This window comes from Accipiter gentilis, chromosome 36, assembly GCF_929443795.1.
Source record: "Accipiter gentilis chromosome 36, bAccGen1.1, whole genome shotgun sequence".
Classification (NCBI taxonomy): Eukaryota; Metazoa; Chordata; class Aves; order Accipitriformes; family Accipitridae; genus Astur; species Astur gentilis.
This window is the reverse complement of record NC_064915.1, coordinates 1,509,623-1,531,255: the sequence shown is the minus strand read 5'-3', so window position 1 is coordinate 1,531,255 and position 21,633 is coordinate 1,509,623. Positions and strand designations below refer to the sequence as shown.

At 46.8% G+C, this 21,633-nt stretch overlaps 1 protein-coding gene and 2 non-coding genes across 4 annotated transcripts in view; all 3 read left to right on the top strand.

Annotated features, from left to right (window-relative positions):
- Positions 1-1,945: 1,945 nt before the first annotated feature.
- TRNAK-CUU (transfer RNA lysine (anticodon CUU)) lies at positions 1,946-2,018 on the top strand. The gene has a single exon. It is a non-coding gene; the product is annotated as a tRNA-Lys (tRNA).
- A 3,950-nt stretch (positions 2,019-5,968) lies between these two features.
- Positions 5,969-20,514, top strand: LOC126034924 (E3 ubiquitin-protein ligase TRIM7-like). 2 transcript variants are annotated; one of them, XM_049792846.1, is made up of 8 exons: positions 5,969-6,017; positions 8,360-8,786; positions 9,616-9,711; positions 11,115-11,345; positions 13,505-13,527; positions 14,112-14,227; positions 15,057-15,092; positions 18,075-20,514. In XM_049792846.1, exons 1-8 carry the CDS (start codon positions 5,998-6,000, stop codon positions 18,587-18,589), a joined length of 1,464 nt encoding a protein of 487 aa, XP_049648803.1. In that variant the 5' UTR covers positions 5,969-5,997; the 3' UTR covers positions 18,590-20,514. The 2 variants fall into 2 exon arrangements, with proteins under 2 accessions (XP_049648803.1, XP_049648802.1); XM_049792845.1 differs by lacking the exon at positions 5,969-6,017 and adding an exon at positions 6,107-6,297 and having other exon boundaries at positions 8,225-8,786.
- A 1,083-nt stretch (positions 20,515-21,597) lies between these two features.
- The window catches only part of TRNAT-UGU (transfer RNA threonine (anticodon UGU)), a 73-nt gene continuing 37 nt past the window's right edge, over positions 21,598-21,633 (top strand). Inside the window, exon 1 of the tRNA in view lies at positions 21,598-21,633. This exon is cut by the window's right edge and continues 37 nt beyond it. This is a non-coding gene — a tRNA (tRNA-Thr).

Sequence of the window (21,633 nt, the reverse complement as noted above, 5' to 3'; positions counted from 1 at the left end):
ATGAACAACAAGGTGTTACCTGCTGTACCAAATGCCCTCAAAGTACCTGATAAATCCCAGGAAATCCACATTGTTCAGTTTGCAGCACAATGCTTCTTAACACAGAACCCCCCCAATATTTAATACCTTATTTTCTTATATTTAATGCCATAGATTGAGAGCATCCCTTCTGGTTTAGATCTAAGCCTTTTGCTGAACAGCAGAGGATGCATCAAATGTAAGAGCAGGGTGAACAGTGCTGTACAGCAGAGATGAAACCAAGTTGAGCTTCACAGTAGGAAAGTATTACAGAATACTTCTCTCCTGAGTTGTCTGGACCAGGAGGAGTATTGAACTCATGCAAGGACCCAACGTTCTGGGAACTTCATCCACTTTTCTTTGGTTCTGGCTGCCTGGAGGAGTTCAGCTTGGCTTCATGCTTGAGAAAATGCAGGTATCGTGTATTTGTGCTGTCAGCACAAGAACAGCTGCATAAACATTGTGTTGGGGTTGGTACAGGTGAAGCCAAAGGACTTGGAAATAACTGAGAGCAGGTAGGCAGGTTTCTTAGAATCATGTCCTAATTAAACATGTCATTACTTAAGGCCATAACCATGCAGCTTAAACCCTCCAGAAAAGAGATCTGACTGTGGACACCAGCCTCCAGGCTCTGTTATGAGTCATATTTCTCAAGCACATGTGGTCCATGAGTTGTGTTGGTTCTTGGAGCACTTCTTGTTGCATTAAGCAAGCATCCACCCACAGGAGTTGTCAACTGGCTTTCAGCTACCCATGTCCCATCAAGGCCATGGCACAAGCTTGTTTGCTCCATATGGAGTAATGGAGCAGTTCATGCAGCTCTGCCACCCGTCTGTGTTTTAAAGGAAGCCAACAATCCTGGTCCACAGGAGCCTTTGGCTTGAAGGGGTGTGAGAAGAGCATGTTTTAGCTATTCCAGGTCCCATGCATGGAGTAGCTCAGCTGAGGAAAGGCTGGATAAGAAAATTTAAACCAGAAAAATATAGGCAAGGAAAGGAGAGAATGGGAAGTGCTGAAACTTCTTTCTCTTATGCAAAGTCCTACTTGCAAGCTTAGGAGAAATGTGCTCCAGGATCAGGTGAATGTTTCCCAGCCCTTGGTTTTTTTCAGTCGCTTCTCTGATCCATGAAAAACTGCACCCAGTGGGATTAAACGTGAAGCTGAAGAGGGAGGTGAGTAGAGAAGAGTGTGTGGGGGGGTTCTTTTTGGCAGGGCCCCTTATGGGATGAGGCAGGTCCTTCTACCCCTGTTATTGGTGCTCTTTGTGGAGGAAAACCCCAATTAGCTAGTCTCAAAAGGGTACTTGTGAAGGTGCTCCTTCACAAGCAGAGGAGGGCTATAGGCTTACTCAGAGGTCTATAAAGACCCTCTTTGGGTCTTTCCTGCAGAGTTAACCCTGGGTTGACTTCACCCCCAGCTCCCAACTTTGTTTCTCTGCACAAAGGGAGATTAAAGGACCCGACAGCCTGTAGACTCAGCAATGTAATGAATGACTCCATGTTCTGGAAGGTCTGTCCGGGCTCAGTGAGGAGTTGTGTTTGCCCAGGTGCAAGCAGAAGCATTGTTCCCACAAAACAATATCCCCCGTTGGCTCTGAGGTCGTTCAGGCCCTGGGTCAGCCCAAGTGCAGGAGAGGAATAAAGGCAGTGGGGATGCGGGGACGGTGGATGTTCGGACCTTGGAGGGGAAAGCAGAGTCTGGTAAGGGACCCTCTCTTGGGGTTTTGCTTTGGGACTTTTCTGTGTCTTCTTTCTGTGTTTTGTGCCCGCTGGCACCATCCCAACACACCCTCTTAAATCTCCCAGGGAAGAGCTTCCACTTATTTGAATACCCCTATTTTTATACTTGTGAAATGGGGCACTTTACTAAATCAGCACCGAATTTGCACTTTCAGCTAGAAAAATAGTGGAAATAGAGGATTTTTGCAGCCCGGCTAGCTCAGTCGGTAGAGCATGAGACTCTTAATCTCAGGGTCGTGGGTTCGAGCCCCACGTTGGGCGCTCAAATTTTTTTCCCTTTCCCAAACCTGCCTGTTTCTGGGTACAGAGACATTTGCCGGTGCTACGTCTAAGCAAGAGGTGGAAGCATGTTAAGAAATAAAGAAATGTGGGGTTTTTTTCTCATAAGATCATTTTATTCACTTGGGAGATTTCTGCCTTGAAAGCATGGCTAATAAAATTAATAGAGCAGAAAGGTGGAATTGCCTGTATTTCAGCTTTTTAAGGTGCTTGAGGTTTGTCTAATAATGTGCTTCAAGTTTCTCTACTTGTTTTGCCCCAAAAGGGACATCACAAACATCCATACTATGAGGTTTTTGCCTGATTGCTTTTCCACCTGCTATAGAAGGCTGATCACTGAGGAAACTCGTTACAGGGATTAATAAACTGCCTGAGCCATTCTCGTTCATAGGTAACCCCGTGCTGGGCTGAGGTACATCTGGGAGGTCAGGATCTGTCCCCTTTCCCAAGATGAAGGTGCTCTTCATGGGGCTGACCCTTGTCTTGTTCATTGGAGTCGGTAAGTGGAGGGTCACAGTTAAATGGGATTTAATAAAGGGCGAGGGAATATCTGATGGTGGTTGGATGGGTCTTGCCAAGCTCTTGATGTCTGCAAGGTTGTCACTGTGTGAGCTGGGCGTCATCTGCTCCGAGTCTACAGTCAATGGAGAGAAATCTCCACAACTGTTTTCATCACTGCTTGAATGAAAATGACTTCCTCTCCACTCACTTCCCAGAGGAGCTATTAAATCCAAGGAGACCTCCTCTGGGCCAGGAGCTTCAGCTGTAGGTTGCTGGATCCTGGGCTAGATGTGCACCTGCTCTTCCCCAGAGAGCTGTTGTGATGGTCTTGCTGTAGATGAACCCCATTTCAGCTGGATGAACCCCACCCCAGAGCCCACATCCACATTTATTCTCTGTGGATCCATAGTGTGGTTTGTTCATCCAAGGCCATGTCTGTCTGCAAAGCTCTGCCAAGAAGGGTTAAGTGTCTGTAGGCATCATTTGCCTCTCCTCTACAGATGAGGGCTCTCATTACTGTAGGGATTGGCGCTCGGAAGATCTCGCGATGTACGGAAAGAGAAGGGTTAAGGGAGGCGGGATGACCGACAGACAGTATATAAGGGCGTGACGCAGTTGAATAAACGCCATTTGCAGCATCCTCATATTGGTGTCAGTGCTCTGTGGCCCAGGGTATGGTGGACCCTGTGCCGAGTCCCACGGGGTGATCAGACGAATGTCTACAATTACCAGGTCCGTTAGTGAAGGTGACACTTGGTCCTTTCCCTGGTGGGCTCTACGTCTTCTCTGGGGTCACCCCCACCTTATCGCAGGGGTGTTTGAAGCAAAACTCCCCACGGCTCTGCAGAATGGAGCCCCAGGTTCATTGCCTCTTCTCTGTCTGCTGCAGTTGAGGCTCTTCAATGCAAAGTCTGCAAGTACAAGATTCCCTTCATTGGATGTTTCCAGGGAGAAAATGAAACGACTTGTGAGCGAAGGGAGAAATGTGCCATCATTAAAACCTCCCTGGGTATGTAATGTGGGGGTGTCAAAGCCATTTGTTTCCTTTGGTTCAGTGTGGGTTGTCCTTGTCTTTGAAAAACCAAATTGATTTGCAGAATGAATGAGGATGCAATGATGAACCTGATGTGGGAAAGGGCTAACACAAGGGGCCAAATTCCTTCTCTCGATTGAGTTTGCCCTGTGTATAGTTAAAAAAAGTCCCTTTTAGGCAAAGAAGAGGCTGTGTCCTGAAGAAGCCATGTGGGGTTTTTCTGTCTGTGCACATGCCTCACTTAGCTCTTTCTCCCAATTAAAACAAGTAAGGTCTGACTTCATTTGGGTGCACTATTTAAGGGGCTAGTTTCTCATCTGGTCACTCCAAAGCCCACTGCTGATTTTTATTAGTTAATACTGCTTGCTTCTAACCATGGTCCCTTTCTGCCCGCCACCTCTGTAGGGAAGGTGACCCTCTATTACCAGCAAGGCTGCACCTCTGCAATGAACTGTGGCCGAGAACGGGCATCCGATGCAGAGTCCCGCCTGACATCCCGGTATTCCTGCTGCGAGACGGACCTCTGCAATGAAGAGTGGGATGAGGACCCCACAGACTAGACTGCAGCGGGGACAGGATCAGGGCTACTGATGTGGTCCAGACATTTCAATGCTATGAGTCCTCAATTTAATCCTGAATGATTATCACCAACCAAATTAGGATGGTTGGACCCGCTCTGTCGGCAGGGCTCCCCTGTGCATCTGGCCTGATTTTGTTTCAGCTCTAGCAATAAACTTGCAGGCTTATAACTGGCAGCTGAATCTGGCTCGTGTGAATGTTTTCCTTCTCCAGACAGACTCTCCTATTAACAGTTCTTCAGACTCAGCATTCCTGGTGGTCTGGAAGCAGCTTGTGGCCCTGAACATAATCCTGCTACTAAAACCCCAAGGGCAAGCCAAGGTGCTTTCCCCTGGTTGCATGCCATTTTTTTCTACAGTGCAAGGCTGGGAACTTCTTTGTTGGGAACTTTTCACCAAGGGTTGCAAAGGAGAGCATCAGGGAGCCACTGGAAGCAAAAAGAAATTAAAGGACATGTATATCTAATAGATATTAGTTATTTATTTCACCTGTGCTAACCTAAAATTCCCTTACTAGTCAACAGAAGTTGAGTCATCCATCTAATGTAGACAATGTAATCCATTGGATGTACATCCATCTAATGTAATCAACGGCCCTTCAGGAGGTACCAAACTCCTGCTGTTGACTTCAGATGAAATCTGAAGCATTTCAGGCATTATAGGCAGTTTTAAAATAAATGAGCTTTTTTTAGCCTCACCCATATCTTTGAGGGCAAAATGTCTGTGGTGGGAGAAGAAACTGTGAGCATAAAGCATAGGAATCATGTAGAGGTGGAGATTCTGCTGTTACTCTCTGGTCTAGGAAAATGGGTGTTTTGGACTTTTTCTGTCATATTGCAGCACAAGGGAGAGGGGGGAAAGGGAAAAGAGGGTTTATTTTGTCTGAGGCATTTGTAGCTAAGAAGTTCAGTGCTGCAAGAAGTTATTTAGCTAAATGACAGATCATGGGGTTTTTAATGAAGATAAAAAAATCCTGTCTACTGCACTGGGGAGCAGAGGGATGTTCCTTTTGATTATTACCCTCTGAAGAGTTTGTTTTGCAGATAAACTGATGGCTGCAGAGATTCCTAGGTGGCTGTGGGGGCTTCTTCCTGGTGCGAATGTGGGTGTCTTCTGGAGCCAGGTTCAACTTCCAACCTGTTTCTGGAATGGGAAGTTTGGAGGAGACCCCTTCCAGCCTTGGGACTGACTCTTCCATCCGGTCCTGTAGCAGAGTCCAGTTTTGGGGTAAGCAGGGGGAACACCAGTGCAGGACAGTGATTGCTCACCCATGTCCTACCTGGAAGCACAGGCATGAGAGCTTGAATGTGCCTGGACTCACCTAACATAGGACAAAACTCCAAAGGATGATCAGCCCCAGGATGGTTTGGTACCAAAAGCCAGTCCTGCAAGAAACCATGTTATTAGCTTGCGTTTTCCTTTTGTTTTCCCTCCTCCTTGCTGTTTTGGATGTCCCAGCCTCTCCTTAACTAAACAAGTCACCCATGGTAGGTGGGAGATGAACTGCAGGAGATGTTTCTGCCCTTCTTTGCATGTTGCTGCCCCAAATATGAGCTGGGAGATAAATCATTCATTGATGGCTCTGGAGGAGAGATGAAAAGCTTCATTCCTTCCTGAGCGCCCCTGCTCCTCTGGAAGGAGGGATGGGGCATTGGAAAGGGTTAAAGGGCTGCAGAGACCCTGTGGAGAAGGTCTGGGCTTGGAGACAGGTGGAGGGAGGTGCTAGAAATGTGATCCTGGCTCCAGGCAGGGAAAAGAGCTTTGGCACAGAGGAGGAGAGCAGAGCTGGAGCAGCTGGGGAGGAGGAGGAGTAGGGAAGCGAGATCGGTGGGTGCCCAGGATAGATGGAATGGGGGAGGGGAAGGAATGGTAAGTGAGATGGGGGGTGGGGGGGTGACAGAGGGGACAAATGGGGCAACCAAGGGCTGGGAAGGAGCAGGAGATTGAGCAGCGCCAAAATGTCAGAGGCATCCAGGGCTCGGGCTGGTTTCCTTCGTCAGAGCATGGTGGAGCGACTTCCGCGGGCTGCTTCCTACTGGGACCACTCAACCACCAGGTTCACCCCCCACCTGCCCCCCACTAGCACCCTCCCAATGCAAAAGGTTGGGCGATTCGGGAGGATGCCCCTTTCGTACGCCTCCGCTCCGAGGTATGCGGGGTCAGCTGGGGAATAGGGAGGGTAGTGGGATGCGCTTGTCTGTCTGTCCAGAGGTTGTCTGTCCTTTTTTTTCCCTATACCCACCTTATTCTCCTTCTGTTTTTCCCACGGGGCTGCCCATTGCTTCTGTTGAGGTGTCTTGCCTTTTTTTTTTTTTTTTTTTCCTTTGCTATTTATGCATCTCTGGATAGCATATGGATTTATCTCCAGCTCATAGACCACTACCTCTTCCTTTCTCTCTGCAGATATGTAATCAAAAATGTATGCGTGACATGGGAAAAAATATATAGTTTATGTTTATTTGCAGATCAAGAGAAATGGAAGGTGGAAGAGAAAGCAACTTCCCTTCCACAGGGAGTGATGTGCATGTGTCTACAAATATATATCAATTTATATGAGAAGGGGTAGGTAGATAAATATGCACAGAGCTGGAAATGGTTGTCTGCAGAAAAATTACTCTTCCACAGGGAAATGTGTATATATAAATGGGTATAATTGCGTATAAAGGGATATATGTGTGCACATATATACGGCCCTCTATATATATGAGTCTCTGTGTGAATATATACATATAAATATATATATATATATTCTGCTACTCGTCTGAGTCATTTGTTCTGTCTTATTTCTGATCACAAACTAACGTGGGTCATAGCAAGCACCGGTATTTAGATTTTATTTTCCTGTGAGAAGATGAGGGATTCCTTTCCAAGCCCAGAACTGCCTTTAAACTGACACAAAAAAGCTCATTTCTAGTCCCAAATGAGTGAGTCTGGATTAGCAGTATATGCATGCCTGAAGTCTGATGCCTCTGTTTAGCAGATGTTAGAAAATGTGAATGCCAGAAAAGTTTTAAAGTTACAAAAGAGGTTCAAATGGAGGATGGATACCCCCCTCAGTGTGTTTCCCCCAACTGCAAAGGTATCAGGATGAACGCAACCTGTAATACAAATCAGAAACCCTTTGCAAACCCCTGGCATCAGGACACCAAGACTAGTTTTGCTAATATAACTCCTCCAGCACAACCTCTGGAGTTGGGGTTTGTCCTCCCTTTAGCTCCAGATGTCTCCAAGGGAAAGATCTCAACCTGGATGTGTCAGATCAACTGCGCTGACTTTGAAAACAGCATTTATGGATAGGATCACTTGATTTGTTTTCAAGTCCTCATTAGGAGAAGATAATAATTCTCCAGAACTGCCTGCATTTCTCTGTTGATGGTAATGTGACACACACACCCCAGTAACGAGATGACTGTCATTCACTTTTATCTCTGTTCTCCATAACAAGAGCTTTGGTGAGCTGCTGATGTGGACATGACCATGTTATAGATAAACCGCAACCAAGGAAGGTTCTCATATGTTAATTATCATTCCCATTTAATGCAAGACCTCCAAAGCTGCACACAATGTTCCTGGAAGACAAAAAGTATTTTTTGAGATGCAGGACCCCAGTCCAGAGTTTAATCTTTATGGATTTGGGAAACTCACCCCCAGATCTTGATATGGACTTTGCATCCTTGTGTATTCCCTTTCTCCTGTTGCTTTTTATGGTCCCTGTTGAGCCCTGGAGCTCAACCAAGTCATCTGAGTCCCAAGCTGAAGCATCAAGAGAGAAATGGGTCTTTAACAAGAGCTCAGATGATTACCTGGATCAGAGCCTAGAGCAGCTGCTAAACACAAGCCTCAGGACTCAGATCTTGCATTTAGCACCAGGTCAGCCAAAAAGCAACGAGACCCAGATCTGGTGGCCATATCCCAAATGATTTCCCTTTTCCCACCTCCCTCCTACAAAAAAAAAAAATAGTAAAAAAAAAAAAGGGAGCCTAGTATTTGTGGGGGAGCAAAGGGCAGGGATGTACCTTGCTTTCTTTTTCCTTCACCTACGTGTTGTCTCCTAATGCTGAGGTCTTCATTACCAGTTTAAAGAAACCGGACACTGCAGGAGTGACCTCGGGCAGCGGGCTTGTTCCTGGAAGAGGAACGCCCACTCGGGGCTGGATGCCAAGCATTCATGTTCTGCATCCAGCCCCGGTGAAATCAGTCCTTGCCCGCAGGAGAGAGGCCATGGCGGCGGTGTTTCTGCCTGGCAATCTCCAGGATGAAGCCACTTGCTCTGTTTGCTTGGAGTTCTTCAAAGATCCCGTGTCCATTGAGTGTGGGCACAACTTCTGCCGGGCATGCATCATCAAGAGTTGGAAGGACCTAGAGATGGACTTCCCCTGCCCACAGTGCCGAGAGGTCTTCCAACAGAAGAGCTTCAGACCCAACCGGCAGCTGGCAAACATGTCCGAGATCATCAGCCAGTTCACCCTTCGCGGGGCCAAGGGTGCCGAGGAGGACGGGCTCTGCGTGAAGCACAGGGAAGCCCTGAAACTCTACTGCAAGGACGACCGGAGAACCATCTGCGTGGTATGTGACAGGTCCCGGGAGCACCGTCCACATGCTGTGGTACCTGTTGATGAGGCATCTGAGGAGTACAAGGTACATGTCTGTCTGTCCACATGCCCTGAGGAAGACCCCCCCAGGTCCTTCTGCCTCATGGCGGTGTGCGTTGCACTGTGTGCTTGTGCTCGCTCGAGTCCCTGCGCGGTCACCTGGCTTTCCCATGCTCAGCCACCCTGCAAAGAGCCGGCTGCTGCTTTGTAGCCTTCCAAAGACCTGGAAAACCTGTCTCCTCTCCAGATATGCAAAACCCTCTCATGCATTCACATAATCTCTGCAGCTGGGGAGAGCGTGGGATTAAACATAGGGCAGCCAGGAGGCTGTGAGACAGAGTTTCTCCCATGCAAGCACCTGCAAAAGCCCTGGGCTTGAGCCACGCGAGCATCACACTGCAAATGCTACCTGCGGGCACCCACCTTATCAGTAGGGTAATAGCTGACTGAGCAAACACCCACATCTATTTTAGGTCTGGGCGAGCATCCAAAGATGAATCTAAGTTGATTAAAGCCAGGCTGAGTTTTGCTTGTGCCAAGAGCAAAAACAGGGGAGGTGGTAGCAGCAGCTGATGAAAACAGTGCATGCACCCTCCCCTGGCATCCTCTGCCTCCTTTCTTTGTGTTCGCTGCATGCATGTGAGTTTGTGGCAGTCCTTGAGAGTCGCAAACGTGGGTGTCCGGGTAAATGTGGGCAGAGCTGAGCCAGACTATTCACCCTGTGAGAGTGTCCCTGTGTCTTCCTTGCAATCCTGCTTGTCTTTGCATGGCTGCAAAGAACAAGCTGTGTGCAGGCAAAATAATGCAGCAAAGGAAACCAGATGCAGCAAAAGAAAGAAAGAAAAAACAGTAATATCTTCTTTCTTTGTTCCTAGGAGAAAATCCAGGGACGTTTGGATTTCCTGAAAAAGGAGAGGCAAGAGCTGCTGGAGTTTAAAGTGAATGATGATAAGAAAACCCAGGAGTTGTTGGTGCGTGTCCGCAATGCAGTGCTCTGGGGTGGTGGGGACGAGGATCCAGGTTGGGATGCGTGGAGGGGGCTAGGACCCACCAAGCCACCCCATCTCCTCCTCACCACTGCTCTGTCAGAGCCCGAAAAAGGCAAATGGATGTTTTTCTCCTTCCTTCACCACCAGGATTGGTAATACATCAGCCACTGTCTTAGCAGGCCAAGGGGATGGGTGCTGGAGCATCACTGAGAGCTAGGCTGGCTGTAGGACTCTCCTCTACCTTTCCTCCCTCTTCCTCCTCTTCCTCAGCTCGTTGTCCTTGGGGCAGCAGAAGACAGCACATCCTTCCCCCTGCTAATAATACCCTTCCCGGACCATGGCCCCCCAGACAAGTGGCTTTGAGTGGCTCATGTCCCCCCCTACTTGGGACAAACACCATCAGGCCACCCTCAACCCATGCTTCTGCTCTACCATCCCTGTGCAACAGGGTTATTACTACAATTTGCTGGTTTGTTTTTTTTTCCAGCTGGCAGGGCTTGAAATAGCCCCAGCCTGCCAAGAGCCATGGTTTCATACATGACGCAAAAGGCAGAGCGTGAAGGCCCATTTTTTGAGGGCCAGGCGAACCTGTTGGACCTGTGCTGAAAGGCAGGGTAGAGTGAAGCAACCAAATCATGTTCAACCTTGTCCATGCTGCCAAAGCGTGCATTTCCTGGAGCAAAATGTTCCCATTTGCCCCTGGGCTATGTCTCAAGTGGGACTTGTTTGTTTGCTTGTGATGACAACCCAAGTAGGAACTGGAATATTGGCAGAGCTGATAAACAGGAGATCACAACAAGGCAGGGTCTGGGGTTTATCTGAGAATATAGATGCCCCCAGGGAGGGAGAAATGCTGCTCTGAGTGCGTTTTCCTACACAACCCCTTCTCCCAGTTTGGGTGGTGGGACTAGCAGATGGTGACAGGGACTGGGGAAACCTCTTGGCCACCAGTCCCCACCTCTGCTTCATTGAGTGCTGACTAACTCCCCATCACCCCAAGGAAGAAAAAGGAAGCCTACATGTCCAGTGTAAGAAAGAAAAACCACCGGAGATCTGCTGTGGAGCTGAGGTACCTGCCCCAGACATGGTTTGGTGCCTCTTCCTTCCAGAAAAGGGTGTGGGGACCCAGTTGCAATGAAGATAATGGCTGTTTGTGGAGCAACTGCCCATGGCCTTTGCTCTTCCATCCCCACCCCTTTTCAAGGCCTTTGTCCAGGCATGCTGGATGCAATATCTCCTCACCCCTCCCCAGATGAAGGCACCCAGTCTTGCCAGCAAGCAGCAGCAATGACCCTGGCAGGTGCTCCAAATTCACCAGGTGGCCCCTCTCCACCCCAAAATCATTGCACCAGCTTAAAACCTTTGTTGCTGCATTTTGTTCCCAGAAAACCATTGAGAACGAGCGGCAGAAGCTGCTCTTGGAGTTCGAGAGGCTGCGGCAGTTCCTGCACGACCAGGAGCACATCCTCCTGGGGCAGCTGGAGAAAATGGAGAAGAACATTGCCAAGAGGCAGAACGAGAACATCACTGACCTCTCCAAGGAGATCACACTCCTCAACAAGCTTATCACGGAGCTGGAGGAGAAAATCCAGCAGCCCATGCTTGAGTTCCTCAAGGTGAGATGTTTGTGATGAAAGGAGCCTTCAGGTCTCAGTCTTGTCCCTTCTTCATCCTTTTTTATTGTGTTTCTGGATCCTGTAGAGGTGTTTTGAGGATAAATGTCTTTTTTTTTCTTTCTTTTTTTTTAACACCTGTAATAAGCAGATAGTGCATGGCAGTGTCTGAGTGCCCTGAGCTCTGCTACACCAACAATAGCACACAGCAACTATCTTTGGCTCAGGAACATCCTGAAACAGACGCATGCTCTTCATAATTAATAGTCTCTGATAAATTTTTCTGCCGTTAATTTGTCTGGACCTTTCTAGCACCCATAAATTCCCTTTTCAATGTGTTCAGAGCTGAATTAGACCTTGCATGAAGATCCACTACGGGGGTACTGGCTAGATCCCTAAATGGAGGAAATCCTTTTGCAAATTCAGGTCTTGATGGGTTTGCAGCACTGAAGGTTTGTGGCATGTCAAGTCACAGATGTCCACTCCTCCAGCTTAAAGGCATTGGTGAGGGCTTGGAAAGGAGTTGAGTATAGAAGCACATGGAGCTGGGCTCAGCAAGATGTGGCTCCTTGCCAGTTTTCGCAGCGGAGTTCTGGCTGCAGAAGGTTGGCTGGGACCCGAAAGCAGAGCTGGGTTTTCAAGTCAAAATGAGCTATTAACCAAGCTGGAAAGTATGAGGGAGAGAGCAGATGGAGTCCAGGTATTGATTGCACTGCAAAGAAAGAAGCTGGAGCCAATCCAGCTCTCCCTGTTACCCAAAGTCTCCTTTGCAGATGAAGTGGAGTTTGAAAAACAAACCCAAGCTGCCCATCCCAAAATCAAGCTGTCCTATACCCCACCGAATGGCAAAAGGCTAATGGGTGACCTTCTTTTAATTGACAATGTTTTGATTAAACTAAGTAGATTGTGCTTCTGATGCACATAGATCTGCATGGAGTTAAATTCCCTCCAAGGGAGGGTTGAAAGCACTGTAAATATTTGCAGATGGTTTCAGTACTTGGCTATGGGTGAAAATTCATTTCATGTGGTCTTTGTTCAGCTGTCACCATTGCATGCAAAAATGATCCTGTAAAAATAGGTGATTTTTTTCTTAAAAGGCCATGTTGGAAATCCTTAGCCAGGTCCAGAGTCCTTTCCTATTCCCTTGGAGATGGGTACGGCTTTGCATTGCGTTTGAATCACGCCCAGCATGCTCACCATGGTTTATGCCCTTCTTTATATTATTTTAAAGGCATCAGAAAGGGCAAACAGTGTCATGGGCTGGACTGAGCATGGGTTTCATCTCAGTGAAATTTTGCCTTGTAGCAACTAGCTATTGAGGGTATTTTAACCTATAATTTACCTCCATAATCCACCCTTCCTGAGGGCAAATAATTTCCACTATCACAATATCCGTCCCAGGGTTGGATGACTCACCCCCTGGAGGTACCCTAAACTCTTCTTGGTGGTCACTAGACCGTGGAAGCCCAGATATCATGGAGACATAGATGTGCAAGTTTAATGCCAGTTTTCTAGGTGGCCAAGTTATGGCAGATGATGTCCCTTTGGCTCTCAGGCAGGTGGATACTTGCAGGTATCTTTCTGTATCTCAAGACTTCACATGGAACAGGTTGATAGGACTTCTTAGCAGTGGAAGATCAGAAGAGAGATCCTTAGAGCATCTCAAAGGCTCCCAGATGCCTACACCTGGGTTCACAACAAAAATGGTCAAATAATGGAATAGAAAACAGGTTTTGGTAGTACCTACCCTAGAAGAAACTCCCAGCTCACCTGGGCAAGGCCCTGGGCAAGCTGGCATGTTTTGAGCAAGGGGTTGGATAAGAGACCTCCAAAGGCACCTTCCAAGCTAAACCACATCATGATTCTATGGGCATAAACCTGGAGTATTGTGCATAGGAGCATTTGGAAGGCTTGGTCCCCCCCAGAAGCAGCTGGGTCTTTAGTTGCTGCAGATAGTTTGGTGGGATTTGGTGGGACTGTGGCCTTCCAAAGCTGAAAGCAAACATCTGAGGCATGGATCCATGCCTGCTTGTTGCAGCCATAAGGGATGGACATTCTGGTTGGGTTTGATGAAGGGGAATTGCTCTTGTGGTCTCTGAGCCAGGGGACACATAGCACACATTGCACAATGATTTCACATGTTCTCTCTTTTTCCTTTCTAGGATGTTATGAACATCATAAGCAGGTATGGAGCGCTGCTTCTCCCCTTCCTTCGCACTTTTTTCCCCCACCAGCACTGTTCAAAGGTCAGTGTTTGCAGCCCAGATGCCCAGGGAAGCACCGGGGTAGATGGAGCTTGCCTCCCTACTCAGAGCAAGCCCTGGGTCTCTTCCAGCTTCTTGGAAAACTTAGCATTATCACCAAGTCTTTTCCTACCAGGTAGTTTCTTCAAAGGTCAAGTGAGACCAGAAGCCCCAAGTCATCTTATTTGCCTGATATGTAATTCACCCAGGGCAATGGTTTAGGCACCATTTAAGCTCCAAAAATGAAATTCAAGCTGCAGCAGGAGCAGCTGAGTGGTTGTAACCCAGTACACCCTTTCCAACAACCAGCCCAAGGAGGGGGTTTTCAAAGTTGACATGTAAATCCTGGTGTCCTGAGCCCAGGCAGGTTGAAATCCATGAGTGATCCTCGCAATGTGATGTTGAGCACTTGGACAGACTGCTGGTGGGATAGGGTGGGAGCATTGCACATTACCAACTACAAATGAAAAGGAAAGGGGGGGGAATAGCAATGATTTTCTTATGTTTTTACTTTTTTTCTTTGCAGAAGTGATGATGTGAAGTGCCAGAAGCCTGTGCCAGTATGCACGGATATGAAAATGCACATCTGCAATTTCTCCCTCAAGACTGTTGTCCTTGAGAAAGTCTTAAAGAAATTCAGAGGTACGTGGAAATGAAACCAGGGCATTTAAAATAGGCCTGGCCTTTACCAGGCGTCAGGGAAAAGGGATGAGGAGTGCTGGGGATGCTGCAGATGTCTCAAGGTCCCTTAGCACATGCCTGGCCAGCAGTACTAAAATAGAAGAATAAATTGTGTTGGAAAGGACTTCTGGAGATGTGCATGAACAGAAGGACACTCACCCTGCCAGCGAAGGAGTTGCAGGATTTATTAAAGAGGGAAAAACCTGAACGTGGCACATCAATTTTAGCGCAATAAAGCCTGCGATTTTTACATCTTGAATAGTTTGAGGCCGGGCTAGCCAAGCTTTGCATTTAAGAACAAACCCCTTGCAGCAACGCAGCAAAGCCACGAGATGGTGCTGAGGGATTCGGAAAGGAAGCAAGCACCAGAAAGCAGACCTAGAAGAGAAAAATTCCTAAACGCAAACTACGCCCTGGTGCAATAATTGGCTTAAAAGATTGTACTACAAGTTTGAAACTCACAATGCAACGAGGAGAACAAAATATGGCAAGCACGATAAATAAGGGTAAAACAAATTCTCTTGATGTCCAGAAGCTTTTTTTAAAAACAACAACAACAAAAATTAGAATATATTTAGCAGGAATTTCTCCTGTTGCTTGTCCCCATTGCACAAGCTGGTGGGAGCTGGTGTTGCTCCATCCTCAGATCTTGTTCCCTGTCGAGTCCCACATCAGCAAAGACAGCACTTTGGCAATGTGGTGTGGGTGTAAAGGTCCCCATAAAGGAGATTTTGTGGCTCCCTCTGGCTCTCTTGATGTTGCCATTTACTTGCTTGTCTCTTCTTTTCAGAAAACCTGCAAGATGAACTGGGAAGAGGTGAAAAAGGTAAAAGGAAAATATTTAAGACATAGCGCCCTGGAGCAAAGACTTTAAATTGTGGTTGTATTTTGCAAAGCTGGTTTTGCAAAGCCAAAGAGAGGGGGAAAAAGAAAAAAAGCACTCTAGATTTCTTTTTTTTTTTTTTAATTTCTTCTCTCTCGGTGATTTCCAGATCCAGCCTGCTCAGTTCGAGAGTCAAAAGACGATTTTTCTAGCTGACGCCGGGGATCTGACAGCTAAGCTAGGTCCTTTCTGCCTGTTTACACTTAACAAAACTACAGTGCGGAACAGAAAGAACAGATATTTGAACCCCAAAATGGTTTTGTACCCTTTCAAGCCACAACTTGCTTTAAGTCTGCTGGATTTGCTCTGTGGCCTGTGATCAGGCTCCTATTTCCACTGGGGTTTGGGATGGAGGGTGTGAGCACTCCATAATCTACTCCAGCGCAAAGTCAGATGACTTAAATTCTGCAGAAAGTTGTTGAAATTGTGGCTGTGGGCAGGCAGTTGCTTTCAGATCATGCCAAGCTGGAGAAGACTTGCTCACCAGCTCTCCTAGGGTTGGCAAAGGAGCAGTTCACATGAGAGGTCATGAATTTGCAACCTGCAAAACCAGCCCAGATTGACTTTTTCAATGCTGGACAAGCCTCTTCTTTGCTTCATTGGTGTCAGTGAGGACAGGGGAATGCCAGTGAACCGGGAAACCACAGTGATGAGCTCTGCAGTGGTTCTGGCACCACCTTGATCCCTCTGACCTTGCACTGCAGTGGGTGCAAGGCATGGGCAGGTGCTGTTAAAATCTGCCCCCATCCTCCAGCTGCCTTGATGTGAAGGTTCCATAGCCATGCCCAGACCAGCCAGAATTACCCCAGCAAAGCAAAGCCCTCTTTTAGAAGAGACGGGTTATTCTTGCTTTCAAGATGGTAGTCTTCAGTGTGGGATTTGCAAACCCCTTGGGGAAGACAGAGGAGGACAAGCCATGGGTTGGATCCTTTCCAAGGACCATGCAGCTTAGGGGGGTGAGACTGCTCACAAACTTCCCCAGACTCCTCTGGAAAATGCTAAGGGGTTGGCAAAAAAGGCTGATGACCACCGTTTAAAAGCCAAATGGCAAAATGACCCTCACTGCATGTCCGTGGTGGTGTGTGTGCATGTGTAGAGGTATAACTTGGCTGGTGCACTATACCAGCAATCCTTCTGCAAGCAGATTGGGCCAAGGCTTATGCTGCAGAGAGCTGGGGGATCAAGGGGTGAGGAAGAGACCAGCCAAAACCATGTAGCAATTGTTGAATCCCACTCCTCTGACTGCCTTAGTTCATCTTTTCCAAGAGCTTTGAATGATTTTTTTTTGTTTTTAATATGACACCCGAGCTCCTGGAGTCATATTATTCTTTTTTTTTTAAATCAACCCGCTCATCATTCACAGCCCCTGGCAGCTGAGTTGAAGCTCAAACCCAAACCCTAATCACTCCAGCAGCTGGAGATGCAAAAGGAAGGAAGGAGAACACTTTTTAAAGAAAAGATTGGCATCAAGGAAATTTGCTCATCAGTGCATTTCCCCTAACTTTTGCTAATGGACACTTTGAAAGCACCTATCTCTTGATCTGATATAATAGTGCAAAAGGCAGGAGATGTTATTTTAAAGCCAATCACCCAGTTTTGGGGAGGAACCTGGTGCTTAAGTTTTGAAGGAAAAAAGGACTTACCATTTCCTGTGGTTGCTATCACTTTTCTGACCCCTGTGAAATACCATGAAGCTTTCAATCCCATCATGGGTCTTTTTGGACTACATACACAATTTTCAGGCCTAAATCTATGGGTTTTGAAAGAGCATAAAGACCTTTAGCTAAATAAACTCTGGTGCAGCATTCAACACATTTCAGCTTCTAAGGTCCCATCTTAGGTGCGCCCAAAGGCAACTTTGCTGACTACAACCACAATTTGAGGTCACTAGCGTGCTCGCTGTTTCCTTTGAGCCTGATTTTGGAAGGGGAAAAGATGTTAGTATCAAACTTCATCTACATGCATGTTTCTTTTGGGCTGTCCAGAAGTGATCTGGTGTGTAAAGTTGACCTTAGATCATGGCTTTCCATGAGGACTTGTCGTCATGGAGTAGTTTGGGGACAGATACTCAGCAATTTATGATCTGGGAGGTATGCATACCCCATCTTGTGTATGGTGCATTAGATGAGCCAGAAACAAAAAGAAAAAAAATATATCAATTTCTTTGGAAAAGAAGTCCCGATCTAAGGTCCATTTTTACTGTATATAATTGCTAATCATTTGCATGTGGTTTTATCATGTTATTTGCTCCTAATGTCCTTTTGTTGTTGTTACCCCATTTCTTAGCAGCAGCAGCATGAGTTTTGCCCTTCCATGAAGGGAACTGGGGTGTCACTGTGGGAGCACAGATGAGTCCCCCTGGTCAGTGTTTGTGGGGGGTACTGGCTGGTGGTGTTGCTGAGCTGATCAAAGAGCCAAAGACTACAATGCAGATGTAGGTCTCCCTGTAGGATACCATGAACCAGACCTTGGTCCTCATTTGCCATGGTTTGCTTTGCCATGTTGTTCTGCACCTTTACCTGGTGGGACTTAACCCCTAGTGAGGATTTGAAAAGGTGAGGTAGTTGCTCATCCCATATCTTTCACTGGGACCTTCCTCACCAACCACATGTAGCTTGTCCCTGTGTGTGGGTAGAGAGAAGCAGCGTATTTGTTAACATCTAAAATTACTGCTCTTAAAATTAGTCCCAAGCCTCCAGGCTTCCTGCAGAGTCAGTGGTGAAAGGAGGCATCTCAAGAACCTCAAAGCCAAGCCAAGGTCTGAACTTGGCTTTCCTTCACCACAGACTGTCCGGGGAGCTGAAAAGGAGCAGTTATTGAGGTTGGGATGTGGTTCAGCAACTGATAAAAACATCCCCAGTTTGGACTTTTAATTGTAAAAAATTCTTATTGAGTTACTATCACTGTGACTGCTGTCATCAACAGAGGACCTGACCCTGGACCCTGATTCGGCAAACCACCTCCTCATCCTCTCTGCAGACCTCAAGAGTGTGAGGATGGGCTGTAGGAAACAGGAGCTGCCCGACAACCCCAAGAGATTCGACACGAACTCACGGGTGCTGGCTACCACAGGCTTCAAGTCGGGAAGACATTACTGGGAAGTGGAGGTGGGGGCCTCGGACGGTTGGGCCTTCGGGGTGGCCAAGGAGTCTGTCAGAAGGAAAGGTCTGACGCAGTTTTCCCCTGAAGAAGGGATCTGGGCAGTGCAGCAAAATGGAGGCCGCTACTGGGCAGTTACCTCACCCCAACGTACCCCGCTGTGCCTCAACCAGAAACTCAATAAGGTCAGGGTGTACCTGGATTACGAAGGGGAAGAAGTCTCCTTCTACAATGCTGACAACATGCAGCACATCTTCACCTTCAATGTTGCCTTCCAGGAGAAGGTGTTTCCTCTCTTTTCGGTCTGTTCTACCGTTACGTACATCAAACTGTGCCCCTGAGATTTCTTATGGGCTTCGCTGAGGACCCGTCTCCATGGTTTTCACTGGATGGTGCCCAGGCAGCAGCGTTGAGCACAAGAGACTCTCAAACCAACCACGCAGTCTGGTTTGTTGGTACATTGGCAGGCAGATAGCTGCTAGATGGGCAACCAGGTAATCAGGGAAAAATATCACAAGGACGGTCTTCAGATCAGCTTAAAACAGAGAACAGATACTGAAATCATCAGCAATCTCCAGAAGGTTGTGGTCATCATCTTAACCCCATCTCTGAAATAACTCACCTCTTCAGTGAGAAGGAAACCACTGGCAGTTGGTTTCTGGCTCCAAGTCTGACAAAGGACGGGTATTTTTCTTTTCTTGTGTGGGTCTAAGGATCAATATTAGAGCTGGTGACAAGTTTTGGAGTGGAGCCTCCACTCCTTTATAAGTGTCAATGACTTAAAAATGAAATGTTTAGTGGGTAAATGTCCCATGGGAAAGGTGGAGAGAGTAACGCTGAGCAGGACACGTTGGACATCCATCCAAAGACAGAATAGGCAAAGGTCCTTTCTATTTGATCAAGTGAAATCAAATTAGAAAGTTTTGCTCCTTCTGAAGTTAATTTAATGGGATTTTCTATTGTTTTATTATGCTATTGCTGCCAACAAACTGTAGTCACCACCTCCATGCCAAAAGTGGAACTCCTGCCCAGGTGCCTCCAGTTCTACAAGACTTAGGAGGAGGTAGTTAGGCTTATTAACTGGTCCTACTGGATGTGAGCAAGACCCATGTTTCTGAATTTTGATGCTCCTGTGTAACTCCTCCTGAGATCCCCTCTACACAGAAGATGTTGTTTTCAAAATAGCCCCTAAAGGTTATCCTGCTTTGCCCGTAGTAATGAAGATTTCAAGTGCAGAATCTTGTATTTCCTCAGGCTCTCTTTACTGCTCAGTTCTCAGCAAAATCACCCATTTACCTTTGTATTCTGTTTTCTTTTTCTGGAAATCATCACTCTTTGCCAAGACAGCAAATGTTTAACACATGGCTTGCTTTGTTCACTGTTGCTTTTGCCAAAACAAAGCAGCCTTTAAAAAACAATAAGCGTATTATTGTCTGAAGTGATGAAAAATATGGTTTCTGGTTTTGGGGCATTCTTAGTTGGCTTTTAAACCTTTTCTAGAAAATGTTAGTCCTTTTTAGGAAATACATAGTTGGGTGAATGGGGGCAGCTTTTCTTCAATCAAGAAAAATATGTCCTGGCTGGTTCTAAGATGAGAAAAAGACATTTCTGTGCATAGCTGATCCTCATACGTCCAATGATCCTCCAATGCCAACAATTTGTTGGTTGAACAAGTGCATTTCCTATGTTTTAGGGGTTTTAACCCGTTCTCTGCAGTAAATCCATGTTGCAGCAGCAGAATAAAATGAAAATGCTGTAGCCCTCTCCCAGGGCACACAGATCCTGTGAGCACAGCTGGGTGGTTGCCCTAAACACCTTCAATTGGTTTCCACCAGCTTGTGCCCTTGGTTGTGAAGATATGCTGTCTATCAAAGGCCACCTTAGAAAGTGACCCTGCAAAGGGTGACATCAAAACCCAAACAGACCAGAAGTGGAGTAAATCCACAAAAACCCATGTTTATGTTGCTGACTTGGTGAAGAGGTGCTTTTTTCCCAGGCTTACAGGTGTATCTTCGCATGCACCATTGAAGGTTTTCTCTGTGCACAGCTGAGCCCTTAGCTCTGTCCCAAATAATGGAAATCTGGCCAGGAGCTACTGGAGATGAAGCGCAATTCATGTCCTGTGAGATATGTTAATGCAGGATCAGGTGAATTTAAGATGCCATTAGTCATAAAAAGAGCTGGGGGTGACTGGTTTAGGCATGAACATCTCCGTTTTCAGCTGGTGGGTTGTTTCCTGAAGGTCTACTTTTTTTTATTTTTCTTTCTTTTTTTTTTTTTAAATGAGTTTGGCTTTAAATCCACATTATTTAAAGCTGCAGCAACTCTTAGAAAGGTCAAGCTGTGAAGTGGTGAGCAAAATGCCTGAATTTTCTAAGCTCCACCCACTGCTGAAGCTATGCCACTGTAGAAATGATATAAATAAATAAATAAAAATCCCTAGTATAAGAAAGGTATTAGCAGGAGACACGGTATTTATGTCATGACTTGGTGTTTGTCTTGTCTGTACGTGAGAAATGCTACTTCAGCAAACCAAAACTACTTTGGTACTTTCTGCAAGCAGAAAACATTGCCTGAGTGGATCTGAAACCTCCCAGATTGTTCCTAGCCCATGTGCTCGAAATAAAATTTGAAGGTGCTACCTGTGCTCATCTTCTCCTGTTTATTATTCCCAACTGCTAATGGGCTGGAGAACATCAGAATTGTGGTTTGAAGGATTGTCCTGCTCAGAATTTAAGTATAAAGAAAGAATTTAAGTGAAAACATGTATGTATTGGGGTGAGAGCATATATATATATATACACTGGGGTGGTTTGTTCCCCCCCCCTCCATGTTTATGTTAAACACAAACCCAACATTTGCATATTCCTTAAATTAGGGCTGCAATGATGAAGACCGAATCGACCTTTGCCTTTAGACAACCTTAGAGAGGAGAAACGGGCATCACCACCCAGGTTATTCTGGCAGCACCGCAGAGCTTTCCTCGCTGCTTGTACTTTGGCCAAAAGTCCTGCAAAAAAAAAAAAAAAAAATGCTGCTGGAAGTGCCAGGGGCTGAACCCCGACTCTTGTAGGGGTTCAGCGTAGGGGCCGAACCCCGACTCTTGTAGGGGTTCAGCCTAGGGGCCGAACCCGAATTTTTGATGTTATAGGGGTGTGGGCTGTACTGCACTGGTGGGTTCTGGCAGTGCCGTGCTTCTTGCTGCTGCTGTTTGTCCTTGTGTTTAGCGGAGCTGCCCCAGGCTGGTGCCTAGGACAAGTTTTGGGGGGTGATGAAAATTTGGGGATGATGCAGCCAGTTTCGGTGTTCCCCCCGTGGTGACCACGGCGGAGCCACTGTTTACTGTGCTGGCTCCATAGCTCAGGGGTTAGAGCACTGGTCTTGT

Bases quoted from the DNA above. Each gene is read 5' to 3' on its own strand.
- LOC126034924 (XM_049792845.1), top strand. From the start codon at position 6,107: ATGTCAGAGGCATCCAGGGCTCGGGCTGGTTTCCTTCGTCAGAGCATG. The intron at 11,346-13,504 runs GTGAGATGTTTG...TTTCCTTTCTAG, and splicing joins CCATGCTTGAGTTCCTCAAG to GATGTTATGAACATCATAAG. The intron at 14,228-15,056 runs GTACGTGGAAAT...TCTTCTTTTCAG, and splicing joins AGTCTTAAAGAAATTCAGAG to AAAACCTGCAAGATGAACTG.